Below are 18,569 nucleotides of genomic sequence, written 5' to 3'. Positions count from 1 at the left end.
CTGAGTCAATGTGACTAAACATCTGGACACACCCAAGCTACTACTGCGAAGCATCATTTTAGGCAAACATGTTAAACATCAAATTAAACTGTCAATCAGTTTTTCTTCTATTATTAACGATACGTGCTACACAGCCTCTCATGTTTTTGTTACAGTGCTAACAACCAGCAAAAAAAAAAATACTGCTTCCCAATATGGTTGGAAAACTATTGCAGACTGGTTTAGAGAGAGCAGGGCTGGGAGAAAGCCAAGTCTCCCCTAAGATGAAGAGGGTAGATCCAGGATGACTGGGTCATGGCTCCAGGCTGACCTTTAGTTTTTAGAAAACCCTCAAGTTCTTGGCTTATAATGCTCAAGTTAACTTACTTTTCATCTTATCATTTTTTTTTTTTTGCCTTGCCCTAAATCCCCAAATCCAAAACCAAAGTCTAAGCAGAAATTTTACAGAAACAACCCTTTCCTGCAAATCTCCCCAGGTCAAACCCTTTGCTTGACTTACTTACATAAGAGGATGTGTAAGTCACATACTAGTTGGGGTGGATTTGATTATACGGTCTCTCACTTGCTGTATAATCCCCACAGCTGATTTCAAATGGCTTGCTTACACAGTAGGTAGAAAGAAAGTGTGATTTTTGAAAAAACCCAGAGACTGTATTTTCTTGGGCTCTAAAATCACTGCAGATGGTGACTGCAGCCATGAAATTAAAAGACGCTTGCTCCTTGGAAGAAAAGCTATGACCAACCTAGACAGCATATTAAAAAGCAGAGACATTACTTTGCCAGCAAAGGTCCGTCTAGTCAAAGCTATGGTTTTTCCATTAGCCATGTATGGATGTGAGAGCTGGACCATAAAGAAAGCTGAGCACTGAAGAATTGATGCTTCTTAACTGTGTTGTTGGAGAAGACTCTTGAGTGTCCCTTGGAGTGCTAGGAGATCCAATCAGTCAATCCTAAAGGAAATCAGTCCTGAATATTCACTAGAAGGACTGATGCTGAAGGTGAAACTCCAATACTTTGGCCACCTGATGCAAAGAGCTAACTCATTTGAAAAGACCCTGATGCTGGGAAATACTGAGGGCAGGAGGAGAAGGGGATGACAGAGGATGAGATAGTCGGATGGCATCACCAACTCAATGGACATGAGTTTGAGCAAGCTCTGGGAGAAGAGTGAAGGACAGGAAAGCCTGGCGTGCTGCAGTCCATGGGGTTGCAAAGAGCTGGACATGACTGAGTGACTGAACTGATATATTCTAAAAGCAATAATGTAAGTGTGTGATGTGCTCTGAAAAGCTAAAGATTTAGGACTATGCAGAGACTAGAAGTTTCTAAAATTGAAAGCAGAATGCCAAGAAAAATCAGATGTGGGAGTGATGCATTAAATGAACACACAGTTCCACGGACCCTCCTGATGCTCTGTGCCATCAGCTTTGTGAGCACCATGGTGGCCACGAGACCCTGGATGAGGCCAAGTGCAGGGGACAACCCACTTTATAAAAACTAACACAGTTCAAGCAAAAAGTTCAGTGGAGTTCAGGAAGACATGACCTACAGCTGACCAATGAGTCCAAGGAAAAACCAGTGACCAGGACGACCCACTCCAGCTCTGTCATTTAGCTGTCTGTCTGGAGGCCGCCTACAACTTGGCATCACCTCCTAGCACTTAGGATAAACCATGCTGCTCCCCACAGGACCTGGATCTGACCTCCCCTCTTGTCTTGGCTCCAACCCCACCGGCAACATCCAGGGGTTCACACTACCCATCGCATTTTCCTTCCAGTTCATTCATCCCCATCAGTGGACATACATGCTGGCCTATCACCTTGCTTTAGAATAAAAACTTCTCTGTAACCCCATGTCTCCCCCGTCCCCCTCCCCACCATACTCCTCATTCAGCCTTCCCTCCTCCTACTTTCCCTGGCACATACTCCAGCTAGACTCTCTTTGGCACCACTCAGAAGATGTTCTAGTCGCCGACGACCTCACCAGAGCAGAGGCACCACTGAGTTCTCCTCTCACGTGAAGTGACTCTGTTACTGGATCATTCCTGCTTCCATCAGCCCCACACAGGAAAGAAATGAAACTGCCTGAGTTTGGAAGGAGACCCTGGCATGGCCAAGCCAGCCATTTTCTCTCTCTGGGGATCTTGGCTGCTATCAGGGAACTTCTCAGCTGACATGGAAGCTTATGAGAAATGCAGGGTCTCAGGCCCCACTCCAGGTCTCCTCAATCCGAATCTGCATTTAGTATGACCCACAGGGGAGTCTAGTGCACATTAAAGTTCAAGACACACTGTTGCCCACCCTCTAATTCTGACATTCAGGATTAGGGAATCCATTAAACCCCAGACCTAAGCCACATTCTCCAATTGCAGCTTTAATGGTTATGAAGGTGAAATTTTGATTGCCCTTCTGCCTTCTCAGTTGGCTCTGAAACTGGGAAGCAGTGATGGCATTCCACTGGTCTCTCAAACTTCTTAGAACCTCCTCATTGCCAAAACCTGTGGTCACTGCTCAGTTCTTATTTTAACCAGTCAGCTGCACCGGACACAGTTGTCACTTTCTCCATCTTCGCACACTTCCTTAACTTGGTTGCCAAATACCATGCCCTCTTCACGACCACTTCTCCTGGGCTTTGCTGTCGTCCTCTCTCCCGACTGCCCCAGGCCACAGAGCCCTGATTCTCACCAGCTTCTCGTTCCCCAGGTCTCCTCACTTCTTGCCTTTATTGATTTCCTTATTTTTGGCCTTGGCGGATCTTAGTTGCTGCTTGTGGGTTCTTTATTGCGGTGCCGGGCTTAGTTGCCTCGTGGCATGTAGGATCTTAGTTCCCCAACCAGGAATTGAATCCTTGTCCCCTGCATTGCAAGGCAGATTCTTAACCACTGGACTGCGGGGAAGTTCATCTTGCCTTTATTGTCACCTTCATGTGACAGTTCCTAAATGTGCCTCCAGCCCAACCTCTCCCCTTGAATCCAACAAGTACATTCAGCTGCCTCAGGGAGCACACTTGCAGGTGGGAGCATTGATGTCTCAGAGTGAACAGGCCACAGCCAAGTCATCCACTCAGTACCACCCTCTGCTTTTCTCCTCCAGCCTCCTTCACCCCAGGGATATACAAGTCTCTCCTGTTTGCTCAGGCATGCGTCCCAGGAGTTACCTTCCTCCTTTCTCTACATGCAGTCACTCAGCAAACTCCAAGTTCTAACAGGATAACATGTCCTGAATCTGACCCTTTCTCCCCAGATTCGCTGCTCTCAGTCCAAGCCTCCATCCCCCACCACTCAACGCTGGGGTAACAACTTCCCACGTGGTCCCTCTTCCTCCACACACCTGTCTCTATGCACACAGGCTGCTTTCCAGGATGGCCTTTTTAAAAACACAAATAAAGGACTTCCCTGGTGGTCCAGTGGCTAAGACTCCCTACTCCCAATGAAGAGGGGCCGGGTTCAATCCTTGGCCTGGGAACTAGATCCCACATGCCACAAGAAAGAACCTGCCTGCATGCTGCAGCTAAGATCGAGAATCCCACCTAGAGTAGCCAAATAAATATTTAAAAAATTTAAACAAAGAAAACACACAAAGAAGATCATGGGATGCATCTTCTCAAAATCCTCCCTTGGTTCCTATTTACTCTAATGAAATTAGTTACCTAAGCCCTAGAAACCACCCAGGCCTGACTACTTCCTGTCTCCACCCCAGCCACCTCCCTATTCTGGAACCTTCTGAGGACACAGCTGCCTAAAGTACTTATTTCCCCTGCTTGGAGACCTCTGTGCCCAGGGATTTGCATGGCTCAGGCTTCCCAGGTGGCACAGTGGTAACAAACCCACCTGCCAATGCAGGGCACAGGTTCGATCCCTGGGTTGGGAAGATTCCCTGGAGAAGGAAATGACAACCCACTCCAGTATTCTTGCCTGGAGAATCCCACGGGCAGAGGAGCCTGGCAGGCTAGAGTCCACGGGTCACAAAGAGCTGGACACGACTAAGTACACATGCCCCTTGCATGGCTCACCCTTTCATTTACTCTGAGTCTACTCTAATGTCATCTCCCAACAGAGGCCTTCTCTGCCCACACATCTAAAAAGACACCTCTTTCCCCTCCCTTCTAACATTTTATTCAGCTTTACTTTGCTCTGTAACATTTTAAATTTGTGTAATGAATGTCATGTCTTCCATTACCGGAATGGGAGGGCCACGGGTACCAGGCCTGTTTGGTTCGCTGCTGAGTCATCAGCATCCAGACACATGCGGGCACAGGTGAACTGAGTCAATGCTTTTCATCTGAACGTCACTTCAACTCCCTGCTTCCACTCCTCCCCACGCACCCAGGACAGTGACCCCTGCTCGTGCTCTGCTCACAACAGGAACTTGTTAAACTGATACAGCGAAAATCCCAACCACTGCACCACCTACAGAATCACTACCATACCACACACTACAGACTCACTGATAGGTTTACAAAGAGGGACCTCAGGAGAAAAAAGGGACAAATCTTCCATCTAGAATAGCCACTCCCATACCTGGGAGGGCAGTACTTTCAAAGAAACAGTAGTTACATAATAACTGTTGTTTGGAATTCTCAGAAAGGAATGTGTAGGTCATGGCATTGTGACGTTTTTCCCAGAAGAGCAGTATCTTTCCCAGTCAAGAAAAATCTTTGTGTAAATACCTTTCAAATGGTGCAAGAATAAATGCAAATCAAGAGCCTTCTGATGCACTGGTTGTACCTTTATTAATATGATCTCGTTTACTAATAGTTCCGTGATGCAAGGTTACCATACACAGTTAGATAATGTCTGCATTGCACATCTAAGGCTATACAGCAAAAGAACCAGAATTAGTACAAATACAAGAACTATATTTACATTCTGTATACTCAAGCTCCGAAGTCAGATCATATTTACATAATAAAACATGAAAATGAAAATCTGAAATTAATAATGTACATTGTTGCTAATGTGCTCAACTCCTTCCCTGGGGAGAGATCAGTTTGCAAAGTCTTGGTTCAAAAAGGCCACTTATGCTTCACGGGTCTTGTGGTTGTGCACGAGGAGGGTGACGAGACCCGAAGTCTCGCGGGACAAATGCTTCAGAACCACCAAGTTGGGGACGACTCATCGAAGGCTGCTAGGTTCCTCAGGTGAATGATGCCAGGATGTGCAAATGAAAAGGATGAACTCGAAGACGTGAAAACAACACGCAACAGCCAGGGTTTGGCAAGAGACCAACCTCAGCTAGGACTTACTATCTGAGCACAGGCCATTTGGCTCTGACTCTGTAACGTGAAATTTGTATCAACTCTGATTCCTTCCTTTAAGCGATCAGAGGCTTTCATAACATTTGATGGGGCTCAAATACAAGTTTCATAAATGGCCTTTTGAACAACAGCAGCAGGGAGTCTCTCAGCCGATCGAGCCGTTTACTAAGGAAACACAAGTCGATCCGTTCCCGCTACACGGTCACGGTCTAGCCACACCTTGGTGAAGCGTCACAGGCCACAGGGGAAAGCTGCAGTGCACAGGAATTAAGAGTCCTATTGAAAATACATTCAGCAAACCTTCTGAGAGCAGCAGCAGGATTAGTCTCTTCTTTTTAAAGAGCAGGTTAACAATCACATTTTAAAAAGGGAACCAAAAGGGAAAAACGAAGGACCCACATCAAACAAGAAACGGACAAGCCCTGATAGAGAAGCCGAGTGGAACCAGGATGAGGGGTGCCAAGTACCGACAGGTGCTACGAACGCATCACTTTGCTTTTCCAGTTCAATGTGCAATTAATTACAGCTGTGTAAATATACAAATACCTTACAAAATTAAATATCCCTGTAAATTAGACAACAAGCAGCAGGCAACAAAGTCTTTGCTTTGATATATGTGCCAGGAGAAGTCATTTTTACTTTAGGTACCAAAAGATCTTGCAGTGATTTAGCTGATTCCTTCATCTTAAAAGGGCTGAAAAACCCCATTGAAAGTGAGCAGTTGTGTAAGTTCTATACAGCTGAAGGGGAAAAAAGTAGTGGTTTCTTAGTTGGGAGAAATCATTTCCCTCAACTTCCCTCACCTTATAAAAATGGACTGGAATTCAAGTTCCCACCCAGCTGCCAGAGGCAGCCCCTCCCTGCGCTGGTGGCCGTGCACGGGCTGGCTGACCCCGCAGAGCCCAGCCCGGGAGCTGACTGACCCCTAGGCAGGCGCAGAGACAAGGAGGGTGTGGACACCGGTCTGGTGGAAGCCATGGGGCCGTCTTTTGCTCTGACAGGAGTAAGGAGGACGCAGGGAGGAGATGGTTACTTTTAAATAGCACTCATTTCTCCTTACTTTGTATGAGTGTTCTTCCTTGCTTGGTTGTTTTTATTCTGCTTGCTTAAAAGAGTGCATTAGGGGGAAAAAAAAAAACCAAAACCACCTTAAAAGGTAGCTTCCTTAAAGATTTGAGTTCTTTCACTTTTCCTCTTCCACAAAAGCCTCATAATTCCTGCCATAAATTCCCTCTCAGAGCTTGAAAGTGGAGATGGGCCTGCCTGGAAAGGGAACATCAACCCTTGCTCCAGCTTTAATCTGAAAACAGGCTCCTAGAGAAGAGGGACCCCCATGGGGGCTGTACAAGTGAGCCATGGCTGTGGCCCCCGCCGCCTCACTAGGCCTTCTGACCTCAGCCTGTCTGTAGTATCTGACATCCCAAAGCAAAGACTTTCCCAGTCAGTTTTGTTTAAGTGAGAAAAAAAAACAAGTCATGTCAGTCTGTCACTTGATTTCTCTCTCCCTCTGCTTCCCCCACCTCCTTCAGTTGCAGACATGGGTCCTCCTGTCAGACTTTAACAGCAGCAGCATCCATAACCTAACTCTAAACGTTAACCTTCGAATCTCGTCTTTGTTCCCTGAAATTACTTAATTTCAGCCCAGGAAGCTGTCTCTAAGCACAAACAGACCCTGGGTTTGAGTAGACACTGGAAGGGCATATTGTGCCCATTAGATAAGAAACCTCTAACTATGTTAAAGTCTCAAGTATCACTTAGAAAACAAGTAACATTAGGGTTAGTGACCTATGTTTCATTTAAGGAGAGGAAGAAAGTTTAAAAATCTACTACAGTTTTTCTTAATAATTTTTCAGGTAAGGCCATAGCCTTTGATTACTCTTCTTTCTCTTGTTCAGCTCTCCAGTGACTTCCTTTCCCTCCTCTTTGCAAAGCAATTACGAATGAAGCCAGAAGATGAGCCCCAGCAGGAAGGCAGAGGCCACAGTCTGGGTGCTGGCATGCCTGCCCAGCACCAGTTCTGAGGAGCAAGTGGGCCCTTCCCCCTCACTGCCTGAGTCAGTGCCCTTGAGACTGGGGACCTCCCGTCTCCACAAAGCAGAGCAGCCACTTTCCTGATCGCCTGGGGGATGGTCAAAGAAAGGTGTGAGTGAGGGCGGGAAAGGATGGTAGAGGACATCCCCAAGTCAACTGCAAAGCAACCAAAGTACCCAGAGGCTCCTCTCCTGTTCATTCCTGGGACACGCACTGCAGCTGGAAGAGGAGGCGCATCTTCTGCCAAGGCCTCGGGCAGCAGGCGAGCCTGTTGTCACAGCAGGAGGCTGTGGGTAGTGGGCTCCTCTCCCCTCTGGCAGGATTTCTACAGAGGAGACGACCAACTACGTCTGGGGCCAGGGTTCAGGTGGAACTGCTTCTCTGCTCCCAGGTGTCCTTTTGCTTTCAGTGGGGCAAGGCAGTCTGTTATAATTTTGGGGTCCAAAAAACAAAGCCTGCCACGTTTACTTATTTATTTGTTCATGGAGGGAGACAAGCATCACTGACAGGATTTCCAACTGGATGAGGCTCACTGAAAATGGCCACTGGATTCAGAGGGAGGCTTCTGAGTGTATTTTGTTGTTCAGTCGCTTAGTCATGTCCGACTCTTTGTGACCCCATGGAGTTCAGTACGCCAGGCTCCTCTGTTCAAGTGTATTCTTAGAGCTACATTTCTTTGATCAAAGGGAGCTACAACCAACACAAGGTCACTACCCAGCCTTACTATAATCATGATGATGACAAAGACCACCAGGTTCATCACCAGGAAGGCAGACACTCCCTCCTGGTGGGATATTTGTGTATGACATCATGGCAGGAATTCTGAACTGAGCCACCATCATTACTAATGCCCAGAACAGAACTGGGACTCAGAAGAGGCTCCCTCCCAGTGAGACAAACCGCTCACAGGAGCCCTCCTATGAGGGAACACCGGCATCCTCTGGACCACCACCACCAAGGCCCCCGGGCCTGTGAGACCCACTGGCAGCAGCCCTGGCTCTTCCCTTCTAACACGGTCAACAGCGACTGCTGTCCCAAACCTGCTGAAAAGTCCCTCTCTTCTCCTCTCTTCCACCATATTAAAATTACATAACTATGTCCTAAATAAGCCCCAATTTCAGAGAATACACCTTCCCACCTCTAAGCTCACTACAACCATTTGTTTTCCTGAATGGAAAATGCAGGGATTAGTCATGGCAAGAAGCGACAGAAAGGGGAAGGGTAAGATGTTTCCTCCTTTAGTCTCTAAGCCACCCAAGAAAAGTTAAAATTATATCCCAAACAGAGAAAAGAAAGAAGTATTATGGTGTCTTGAAAAACAGACAGAGATATCCAAAGACAGCAGCACAGATGTCAGTGGTCATAATGGGGACCTATCATACAAAAGGAAGCCAAAGTACACCAAAAAATAATTTGGATCTCCTTGGGGTTTTTGTGTGTGTTTTTTTGTTTGTTTTTTCCCCACTTTTGTTAGGCCACATGCTTCTAACAAGATTCTCAGCACAGGAAAAAAGAAAAGAGTACAGAGCAATGGGGATGGGGACCCGGAGCACTAGAAAAAGTGCTGGACGAGGGACAAGTAGTTAAGCCACAGGATCACACACAAGAGTAACCGTCAAGGATCACAAAGAGAAATGAGGGGAAACACTTTCTTTATCTTTCGGAAGGCGGGTGAGTGTGCTCGGCAGTCACCTAGTACTTCGCTTGGCTCGGGCATCTGCGGGAGAGTTTTGACCTGCAGGCGACAAAGGGATGAGAGGATGAGATAGACACAGAGTTGGAGGCTGGGATTCACAGGGCCCTGCCCCAGAGGTTTGCTTCTCTGTGCCCACTCCTTCACGTCCTTCGTCCTCCCATCCTGCACTGCAGGCCCAGTCGTCAGGCCCCTGGACAAACAGACCAGCCAACGGTCCTCCTCACTCTGGGGATCCTGGGAAAGAGGCCCCTCATGGGGTCTGAGGTTGGATCACACAGCTGAACACTGGGGACCATTAAGGTTCTCCCAGTCTTTGCTTTACTCAGTCCCACAGCCTCTAGCTGCAGCCCCCTTAAGAAGAACAAGTCGAAGCAAGAGATTAACTGGGTTCAAATGTAACTCTGGTTACAACCGTAACTCTGCGTTCAGAGTCTCCTGAGCCCCTCAGGACACCTGATGACCTTAAGCCCACACTCACACTCCTGTCCTTCCTCCAACTTACAAGCGTTCGCAACAAGGCTTCCTTTCCTGTTTATGTTGACGTCCCTGGAACCAACAGCCAAGGAGAGGAAGGAAACACAAGAAGAGCTTCTTACCGTATTGTGCCAGCAAGGAGCGGGTTAAAGGCGTACAACCAGTCGTTCACGTCTTTGTCATTGAGAGCCTGCAAAAGGACTCCACGGTGCTTGGTGCACACGGCAAAGGTGTTCGGTGTCTGGAAGAGACCCAGGAGAACAAGAAGGTTCCTATGGATACTGAACAATGGTGACCGCCTGCCACATTCAGAGGGCACACGGCCCTTCACATGGACGGTTCAGATACACCAAACACAAAACAGAGATTCTGTACCACACAACAGGGTTCAGAACTCAAAAGGGCAGGCCGTGCATGGCAAGGAAGAGCGAAGAGGGCAGGACTGACCTTCACCATGGCCTGCTGGTCCTCGCTGTACTCCACCTGCGCTGTGGACAGGTTAATGATGCCCCGCTCCACAGGGTCTTTGTCACTGTTATAGATGAAGACATAAGGGCGACGGACCACGACGAAATGTTTAGCCCAGTTGCTGGACAGAGGCTCCTTGAAATGCAGATATCCTTTCTTGGAGACCACTGAGCTGAAAGGACAGGTCAGCAGCGGTTAGTTCCTCAGAAAAATAGTCATCACAAGCTGAAGGCCAACAAAACAGACTGAGGCCACATCCCTAGGTTGAAGGAAACAGGCAATGATCTATTTGCCAGGCCGTGTCAGGTGAGAGGGACGGAGATACACCTGGAGCAGAACCCAGTCCCGTTCCTGCATCCCGGGTCCATCCGCATTAGACTTAAGCCTAACAGTTGGAAGTAAATTCCCGCTAATCTGTCTTCTAATACCCGGCATCTCTTCCATACAGTACTCACCCTGGTCTAATTTCTTCAATATCTGGAACAAGATTGAGAAATTCATTTTTTCCTGCTCGAGCCAAATAGGGCGTTTCCACAGGTGGGACAATCTGAAACTGTTCAAATTCTGGGCAGGGACTAGAGGCCCGGGAATTGGCTTCTGGGGTCCTTGAAAAGAGACAGAGGTTAGAAAGAAAGGGGGTACCAAGAGCTTCCATGAGGTCAATGCACAAAACAATGCTTCTCCCCAAACACCAGGGACCCTGCCAACATCAGCTCCTCAGAGCCTGGCTAAGAAGACAGAGCTGGCATCCAAAAGGTAATTAATCCCACATCCACTGGGTGTCATCCTTCGGTAGTTATTAACACAAAGGAAATTCTCACTGATGACCAGCAAGTCTTTCAGTCTCCCCTCTTGTCTGGAAGCCCTCTGAACAGAAGGCTGAGGAGTATGAACATCATTCCCTGGTATGCTCCTGTCCAGTCCCCAGGCCACACCTAGGGCACCACCTAGGGCAGGGGTTTTCAAGGTGAGGTCCCTGATCAGCAGCATCAACTTCACTTGAAAAGAGTGTTAGAGATTCAGATTCTCCGGCTCTAGCTCAGACACGTGGAATCAGAAACCCTAGATGGGGCTCAGCCAACGGGCTCTCAGAAGCCTCCCAGGTGATGCTGATGTCTCTAAAGTCTGAGAACCACTGCCTGAAGGACCAGTGGAACATGCAACAAATGAAAAGAACTGGGTTCCCATGTGACCGTCTGGAGCAAAGCTGCTGTGAGAGACAATTCCTGCGCTCTGTGTTGTTATCTTTGTAGAACAGCTTGGTCTAATCAATTGTATCTCACTAACTCCAAAAAGCCCATTTTTCTCACACTTCATTGTTTCCCGAATTGGGATGAATCTTATAATTGATGCCATGTCACATTGCAGTGACAGTGCTTTGGCTTTCTTGGACACTATGTGCTAAGTCACTTCAGTCATGTCTGACTCTTTGCGACGCTATGGACATTGCCTTCCAGGTTCCTCTGTCCATGGGATTCTCCAGGCAAAACTACTGGAGTGGGCTGCCATGCGCTCCTGCAGGGGATCTTCCCAACCCAGGGATCGAACCCATGTCTCTTATGTCTCTTGCATTGGCAGGTGGGTTCTTTACCACTAGCGCCAACAGGGAAGTTTTTTTAGTGCCATATAAAAATAATGTCTTACAGTTGATGGCAGTGAAATTCAATTAAATCACCCTGTTGTGTTGTTTTCTGCAGCCCACTGTGTCAGTATTGATACAGAAAGATAGACAGTTGGATGATAACCAGGTGGGTTCAGACAGGTGAGCGTAACGAATGGAGACAGGGCGAAGGAGACTGACGGCAACTGCACAGCAGTGATTATAACGATTAAGTCACGAGACCTAGACTTGGTGTCTATTACTCTTACCTATATATTTGGCTGTGTCATTAAAATATTTTTTCCAAAGTCATTTCAAAATATTTTTCCCTAGATGGGGCTTCCTGTGTCTGATATGAATGGGGAGACACCTGGGGTTGTGAACTGAAGAACAAATCAAGCAAAGGGGTGAAGAAGAGGAGTCAGTGATATGGTGCAGAGATTTAGGAAGGTGTGACATTCAGAGATGGCAGGAGCACCTTCCAAGCCACTGTGACATCCAGAAAAGGCTCCCACATATCTCCCAGTGCTGCCTGGGAGATGGTGCTGCGCTCAGCTAGGAACCACTGAGCAAGCAGAAGGTCGGCATTTACCTTGGTTCTCACGTTAGCTTCTCTCGGTGAAGTCTGGGTACTTACTTCTGATCCAAGGAGTTGCTCCTAGCTTCCACCAAAGAGGGGCAGGTAGAGGAGGGAGTAAGGGTAGAACTGCTAAAACTGGACACAGAGGGATCCCGGCCGATGGGAGAGATATCAGACAACTGGAAGAAAACAGAGCTCAGCAAGTGAGATTCAGATGAACACAATGACCTCTGCACTGAGAAGCTTTGGCAGCCAGGGATCTCACATTCATAAATCTCCTGTGTTTCGGGTCTTTCAAGAAAACAATTTCTACAAATATTTAATGGCCTAAGTGTCACAATAGGAATACACATATTTACAAAAGAGGTAAGGCTTGCTTTTTATATTTCTAAAATATGCCTATATTTTCTACTGCTATAGCCTCCTTCATTGACTAAATGACCCTGTCTATGCATGCCGAGTACCGAGAACAACAGGTACTGTTCTAAGAACATGGCAGAGGCCCTGCCCTCCTGAAGCTTACATTCTAAGTGGAGAAGGCAGAGAATCAACCAATCAACAAACACTTTAAGAAGTATCAGGCAGGGATTGATGCTACAGCAAAACAGAAAGCAGGGAAGCAGGTTAAAAAGTTTCAGAGAGCTGTTGGCTTCACAGAGAATGGTTAAGGGAATTCACTTCAAAGAGGCAACATCTGAGCAAAAAGATGAAATAGCTAAGGAAGCCAATCATGGGACTATCTGGATTATTCCAGACAAACGAACAGGCCGTGTACAGATCCAAGGCGGAAAGCTTGGTGTGTCTAGGGAAGAGCAGGAAAGGGGATAATGCAGGGAGGAGAGTGAAGCAGAAGTTCTCTCAAGTGTTCACCTCACTCTCTGTAGAGGACAACAAAATTTCATGCCACCAAGAACCTCAGGACTTGCTGTGCCCTGCTATATAATAATGTATCACCCTCAACAGAATATTCTTCTCCAAGGGATCCAGGGAAAAGCCAAATGTTTCCCATCTGATAATTGGTCTAAGAGACAGAGATGGATATGTTCATCTTCAGAAGTCAGTGTTCTGACTGAAAAATTAAATAAATAAATGCAGGAGGAGGTATGTCAGACATCCTCAGACATAACACCAGGCCCATCTCAAGCCACCTAAAAGCAGCAGAACCTGAGTACAGGAAACATGAGCTGCTCACCTTGCAGTCACTGATGCTGCCATGCACTTGGCTGAATTCTCGGTTGAAAGTGTGAGTGAGAAGTTGCAGGCACTAGGGAAGAGAATGAGAAGAGTAAGTTTTGATGGTTAAACAAAGCCCTGAATTAAAGCAGGGAGGGAAAATAACATGCCTAAGACCCACAGTGGAGCTCAGGTGCTGCTCAAATAACCTGGGAAATTAGCTAGGTATATAGCAAGGGAAGCCTTGGACCTGCCTAATAAAGATGTTATTATAAGTGGATAAAAAGCCATTCTCAAAACTGCGGAAGTGAATTACTGCAAACACCACAGTTTAAAGTGTTTAAGAATGCAATGGCATCTCTAATTCTCAACTTGCCTTGGTACTAAAAGGCACGGAGATTTCTAGATGACATATGTTCCTAAATCAACTAGATTAGCATTTGATTACTGAAACAATCACAGACTCCCTCTTATTTCTATATTCTATTGTCAGCCAGTTGCCCAGACCCACATGCCTGGTGGTCATCCCAAACAAGCCCAATGCCCGCTCCTGTGGTACCTAGGCAACAAACAATGTGGATTCTACCTTCCAAACGTCTCTCTGATGATTTCTCTTCATTCCACATACTCCTAACATAGTTAAAAAACTTGATCATTTCTCATTTGGATTACTGAAATAAAGAATTCTTTCTGCCTCTAGTCTCCTCACCACAAATTTAGCCTCTTTATTACTGCCAGGGAAATCTTTCTAAAACACAAATACCCATTTGAAGCATTTCCAGGTCACTTCCAGAATACTCTGAATGCTTTAGTCCAGCACCCAGGCCCTTCGTGATCTGGCCCTGGCCGGTTTCCCCAACTCCATCTCCTGTCCCTCTCCTGCACGGATTCCCTCACACTGGTCATGCAGGACATTGCTGGCTCTCGCCTGTGTATCCTTCCAAGGTCAGCTCACGAGTGCCCTCCTGGGCAGGCCTCTCCTCTGCCTCCCACAGCATTTCAGATCACGCCTCTGTTAAAAACTGGCCACCTACTCGCCTGTAAACTTATTAAGGGTAGAAATTAAGTCTTCTTTACTCCTATATTCACAGTGTCAGCACAGGCCTTGAATCAGAGGCCCTCAAAGAAAGATGAAAATGCAAAAGAGAAAACAGAAAGACCAGCTCACAGAGCCTCAGGGGGAAGTGCTCAGCAGAGACAGGGAGTCCCACCTTAGTAGCCAGCTCTTTCTCTCGATCCACCAGGCTTTCAATGTCTGCTGAGTCGTAGCCACTGCTCTCGCTGGGTGTGATGGCACTTTCAAAGGTGGTGGTTGAGATCTGAGAGGAGATGCTAGTGGAGGTGCTGAGGGTCCCACTGCTGAGGCTGGGGGACAACGAGTCGCTCAGGGATTTAGGGATGCTGTCACCCAGTCTGTCGCGGAGCAGCAGGAAGTGGCGGGTTTTCTCCACCTAAGAAGACCAACAGTACAGCCTCAGCAAATGCAAGCTTATCAAGGTCTTAATAAGCAATGTATTATATCACACCTCCACTGTGAAGGAAAACTGCCAAGCCTGGGTCACAGGCAGCAGCTGAGCATAAGATGATATTTGGGGCATCTCGCCCAAGAGTTCGCCTGCGCCTGCCTCCCCCTGCCCCCAGTACCTCGTGCAGGAGCTCCAGCTTCTCCAACTCCCACTGGTGCTCTAGGATGAGGCTGTCTCCCCGGGGCCGCCAGCCGGCCAAGTTCTCCTCCCCGCGCACATACGCCACTGAGGTATCCAAGATTTTCCTTCTCCTCCGCTGCATGCCTGAGATAAGAGGAAACCAGTTTTTTCTTTTTTTCCACAGAAAAACCCAAGTCTAATTTTAGCTCAAAAGGAATGAATAATTCATACATATTGCACACTAGGACAGTTGAGTCTCAAGATACATGGGGTATTATTAATAAAAATGTATCTCTTTTGCTCCAAAGCAACTCTCTGAACTTCTTTTAAAACTGAATTTTATATTCTTAGATAATTATGAAGCTGGTAATGCAACTTGAGAAAATGCTAAATATTATGTTAAGTGAAAACACAGAGATTAAATAGTCTGCACACTATTGGTTCAAATATATAAAAATACACTAAGAGGAAAAAAGTGGGAAAGGACTATATGCACCTCCCTCATGTTTCATGGCTCAGTCAAGATGGTAGATGACCAACTGGTTCTGCCTCCATTATTTCACACTAATTTTTTAAAATGCTGTGCTGGTTTCAGAGGTTCGTGACATTGTACAGGAGACAGGGATCAAGACCATCCCAAAGAAAAAGAAATGCAAAAAAGCAAAATGGCTGTCTGAGGAGGCCTTACAAATAGCTGTGAAGTGAAGCAAAAAGCAAAGCAGAAAAGGAAAGATATAGCAATTTGAATGCAGAGTTCCAAAGAATAGCAAGGAGAGATAAGAAAGCCTTCCTCAGTGATCAATGAAAAGAAATAGAAGAAAACAACAGAATGGGAAAGACTAGAGATCTCTTCAAGAAAATGAGAGATATCAAGGAAACATTTCATGCAAAGATGGGCTCGATAAAGGACAGAAATTGTACGGACCTGACAGAAGCAGAAGATATTAAAAAGAGGTGGCCAGAATACACAGAAGAACTGTACAAAAAAGATCTTCACGACCCAGATAATCACGATGGTGTGATCACTCACCTAGAGCCAGACATCCTGGAATGTGAAGTCAAGTGGGCCTTAGAAAGCATCACTATGAACAAAGCTAGCGGAGGTGACGGAATTCCAGTTGAGCTATTTCAAATCCTAAAAGATGATGCTGTGAAAGTACTGCACTCAGTATGCCAGCAAATTTGGGAAACTCAGCAGTGGCCACAGGACTGGAAAAGGTCAGTTTTCATTCCAATCCCAAAGAAAGGCAATGTCAAAGAATGCTCAAACTACCGCACAATTGCACTCATCTCACATGCTAGTAAAGTAATGTTCAAAATTCTCCAAGCCAGGCTTCAGCAATAGGTGAACTGTGAACTTTCAATTGTTCAAGCTGGTTTTAGAAAAAGCAGAGGAACCAGAGATCAAATTACCAACATCCGCTGGATCATCGAAAAAAGCAACAGAGTTCCAGAAAAACATCTATTTCGGCTTTATTGACTATGCCAAAGCCTTTGATTGTGTGGACCACAATAAACTGTGGAAAATTCTGAAGGAGATGGGAAAACCAGACCACTTGACCTGCCTCTTGAGAAACCTGTATGCAGGTCAGGAAGCAACAGTTAGAACTGGACATGGAACAATGGACTGGTTCCAAATAGGAAAAGGAGTACGTCAAGGCTGTATATCGTCACCCTGCTTATTTAATTTATAGGCAGAGTACATCATGAGAAACGTTGGGCAATCAAGATTGCTGGGAGAAATATCAATAACCTCAGATATGCAGATGACACCATGCTTATGGCAGAAAGTGAAGAAGAACTAAAGAGCCTCTTGATGAAAGTGAAAAGAGAAGAGTGAAAAAGTTGGCTTAAAGCTCAACATTCAGAAAACTAAGATCACGGCATCCGGTCCCATCACTTCATGGCAAATAGATGGAGAAACAATGGAAACAGTAGCTGACTTTATTTTTGGGGGCTCCAAAATCACTGCAGATGGTGATTGCAGCCTGAAATTAAAAGACAATTACTTCTTGGAAGGAAAGTTATGACCAATCTAGACAGCATATTAAAAAGCAGAGACATTGCTTTGCCAACAGAAGTCCATCTAGTCAAGGCTATGGTTTTTCCAGTAGTCACGTATGGATGTGACAGTTGAACTATAAAGAAAGCTGAGTGCCGAAGAGTTGATGCTTTTGAACTGTGGTGTTGGAGAGGACTCTTGAGAGTCCCTTGGACTGCAAGGAGATCCAACCAATCCATCCTAAAAGAGATCAGTCCTCAGTGTTCATTGGAAGAACTGATGTTGAAGCTGAAACTCCAATACTTTGGCCACCTGATGCAAAGAGCTGACTCTTTTGAAAAGACCCTGATGCTGGGAAAGATTGAGGGCAGGAGGAGAAGGGGACAACAGAGGATGACATGGCTGGATGGCATCACCAACTCAATGGACATGAGTTTGGGTAGGCTCTGCGAGCTGGTGATGGACAGGGAGGCCTGGCGTGCTGCAGTTCATGGGGTCGCAAAGAGTCGGACACGACTGAGCAACTGAACTGAACTGAACTGGTTTCAAATTTAAAGACATGAAAGTGAAGTGAAAGTGAAAGGCACTCAGTCTTGTCCAACTCTTTGCGACCCTATGGACTGTATAGTCTATGGAAATCTCCAGGCAAGAATACTGGAGTGGGTAGCCTTTCCCTTCTCCACGGGATCTTCCCAACCCAGGGATCAAACCCAGGTCTCCCACATTGCAGGTGGATTCTTTACCAGCTGAGCCACAGGGGAAGCCCAAGAATACTAGAGTGGGTAGCCTATCCCTTCTCCAATGGGTCTTCCCCACCCAGGAATCAAACTGGGGTTTCCCACATTGCAGGCAGATTCTTTATCAACTGAGCTCTCAGGGAAGCCCCTGAAAGACATGGATTTATGTTAATTTAAAAATTTCTGAAGGAATTCTCTAGACACTGTAATTAGCTGCTATGGGACTTAGATTCATACTCAGAATTTTCCTTTTATCTCCATTCTTACCTGTGGGCCTCAGTCTCTTTTGCACATATGTTCTCTAAAATGATTCAAACTTACACTAAATGTTTTGAAAAACCCATACTTTTGTCCATGCCAGTTTCACAAACATGGAAACACAGAGGGCTGCTTAAGGCCACCACATTGAAGGAATAACAGCAGTCCACAGAGACATAAAAAGGGACACAGAACAAGCTCAGCTTAATATTAATAATTTGTCTTTCCACAGCCTAGGAGGTTCAAATTCTAGTTTGACAGCACCTGTAAAGTCACACTGTTGAGTTATCTTTGGGGCTAAGGTAGGAAGGGAAATGGTTCTGAAGTTTTCCAAATCAAATTCAGTGTAATACACTTGATATTTTGGGGGGGGGGGCGGGTAGGGGAGTCATGACTCAGGGCTTGTAGGATCTTAGTTCCTTGACCAGGACTGAACCTGGGGCCATGGCAGTAAATGCACTGAGTCCTAACCACTGGATCGCCAGGGAATTCTCATAATATGCTTGAATTTGTTATACTGATAATATTCCACAGCCTAGTAACACTCTGTTCTGTACAGTTTTTATAACTGTATAGCATGTCATAAAGCAAACAGTGTTTTAACTCAGAAAATGGTAACTCCCACCACCACCACCAAAGTGGCTTGTA

General features: G+C 46.2%; 1 protein-coding gene across 29 annotated transcripts in view; it reads right to left on the bottom strand.

Moving 5' to 3' along the window:
* The window catches only part of KIF1B (kinesin family member 1B), a 169,969-nt gene that overhangs the window by 9,636 nt on the left and 141,764 nt on the right, over positions 1 to 18,569 (bottom strand). For 11 of the 29 annotated variants that reach the window (XM_081489382.1, XM_081489384.1, XM_081489393.1 and 8 more), the window contains 8 exons: positions 14,923 to 15,068; positions 14,490 to 14,729; positions 13,298 to 13,369; positions 12,163 to 12,284; positions 10,381 to 10,530; positions 9,905 to 10,097; positions 9,580 to 9,698; positions 8,923 to 9,022 (listed from right to left, as the gene is read on the bottom strand). In XM_081489382.1, the coding sequence (XP_081345508.1) occupies positions 8,980 to 9,022; positions 9,580 to 9,698; positions 9,905 to 10,097; positions 10,381 to 10,530; positions 12,163 to 12,284; positions 13,298 to 13,369; positions 14,490 to 14,729; positions 14,923 to 15,068 (1,085 nt within the window). In that variant the 3' untranslated portion in view covers positions 8,923 to 8,979. Of the gene's footprint in view, positions 1 to 4,709; positions 5,508 to 8,922; positions 9,023 to 9,579; positions 9,699 to 9,904; positions 10,098 to 10,380; positions 10,531 to 12,162; positions 12,285 to 13,297; positions 13,370 to 14,489; positions 14,730 to 14,922; positions 15,069 to 18,569 lie in introns of those variants that run through there. The other 18 variants (XM_081489383.1, XM_081489389.1, XM_081489392.1 and 15 more) reach the window with 5 other exon arrangements.

This window comes from Giraffa tippelskirchi, chromosome 5 (genome assembly GCF_054371585.1).
Source record: "Giraffa tippelskirchi isolate mGirTip1 chromosome 5, T2T-mGirTip1v1.2.pri, whole genome shotgun sequence".
Lineage (NCBI taxonomy): Eukaryota > Metazoa > Chordata > Mammalia > Artiodactyla > Giraffidae > Giraffa > Giraffa tippelskirchi.
This window is presented reverse-complemented; position numbering and strand designations above follow the sequence as displayed.